The sequence below is a fragment of the Limulus polyphemus genome, unplaced genomic scaffold (assembly GCF_000517525.1).
Source record: "Limulus polyphemus unplaced genomic scaffold, Limulus_polyphemus-2.1.2 Scaffold206, whole genome shotgun sequence".
In the NCBI taxonomy this organism is placed as follows: Eukaryota; Metazoa; Arthropoda; class Merostomata; order Xiphosura; family Limulidae; genus Limulus; species Limulus polyphemus.
Genome location: NW_013665816.1, coordinates 143,283 through 144,305, shown reverse-complemented (window position 1 = coordinate 144,305; position 1,023 = coordinate 143,283). Strand labels below are relative to the sequence as shown.

The 1,023-nt window shown below is 34.4% G+C and overlaps 1 protein-coding gene and 1 long non-coding RNA gene across 3 annotated transcripts in view; one reads left to right on the top strand and one right to left on the bottom strand.

The window, feature by feature from the left end:
• Positions 1-1,023, bottom strand: part of LOC106478383 (lysosomal alpha-mannosidase-like) — a 43,326-nt gene that overhangs the window by 10,832 nt on the left and 31,471 nt on the right. For both annotated transcript variants that reach the window (XM_022381972.1, XM_013938926.2), the window contains exon 15: positions 253-369. In XM_022381972.1, coding sequence (XP_022237680.1) covers positions 253-369 — 117 coding nt within the window. The remainder of the gene's footprint in view (positions 1-252; positions 370-1,023) is intronic.
• LOC111085022 overlaps positions 1-1,023 on the top strand; it is a 20,199-nt gene that overhangs the window by 17,332 nt on the left and 1,844 nt on the right. The window lies entirely within an intron of this gene.

Below are 1,023 nucleotides of genomic sequence, written 5' to 3'. Positions count from 1 at the left end.
GATTCTCTGAATTCATTTATCGGTATTTACTGTATTCACACGAAATGCACATTATCTATGCCTAAGACAGTCTATATTTCTTTTATATCTATCCATTGATAAATACCTATTTATAGTTATGATAACCATGTTTTAATTGCAAATAAATTATATAGTTATTAATATTTCCTTTATTTTCATTGTGTTCGGTAAACGTTGTTGGAAAGCCTAGAATTTCACTTATTGAAGCAGAGAACCATGACAAACTGTTACCTGGTGTTGTATGGACGTTCCTTTCTCGTTTAAGACCTGGTACATTTGTCCGTAAACTGGAAATCTAACATAATGCTTCACAGTCTTTCCTAAGGGATTGTATATCACAGCAATAACCTGTAACATTAATACTCATTTTATATAACTAGACATTTTTACAAGCCAAAAAATTATCACACAAGAAACACTTTTGTGAGGATGTTGAATAAATGAAAGCTTTTCATTGTACGTTTATTCTACGTCGATCAAAAACAAATAAAAGTGAAATTAAGTAAATATATAACTGTAATTAACAATACTATTTTATACAGTGCTAAAAATATATTTTTACTACACACACACACACAAAAAAAAAACACAAACGAATCTTTCCCATGCATCAAGAAGCGAGATCTTGGAGGGTGTTTTTTCGGAAATTTACTCAAAGTTATTCAAGAACTACCTGCAATAGTATACCCTAATTTTGAATTCACAGACCAGAGGGGAGGGCAACTAGTTAACAGCAAGCAACCATCACCTGTTTTTTGGCTATTGTTGTCTGATCGAATAGTAGGAATTAGCCATCACCGTTATAACGCACCCACGGCTGCAAAGACCTGAGAACGATTTTTTTCTTTTTTGTGATAACGGAACGCGAGCAGAGATCCGCAGTCCAGCACGCTAACCACCGAGTCATACTCGGCCCTGATCTTCGAGGGTTATTCCTACTCAAAGTAATCACTGTTGGAGAAAGATGCATCTGAATTTAATATAGCATGAGAAGGGGGAATA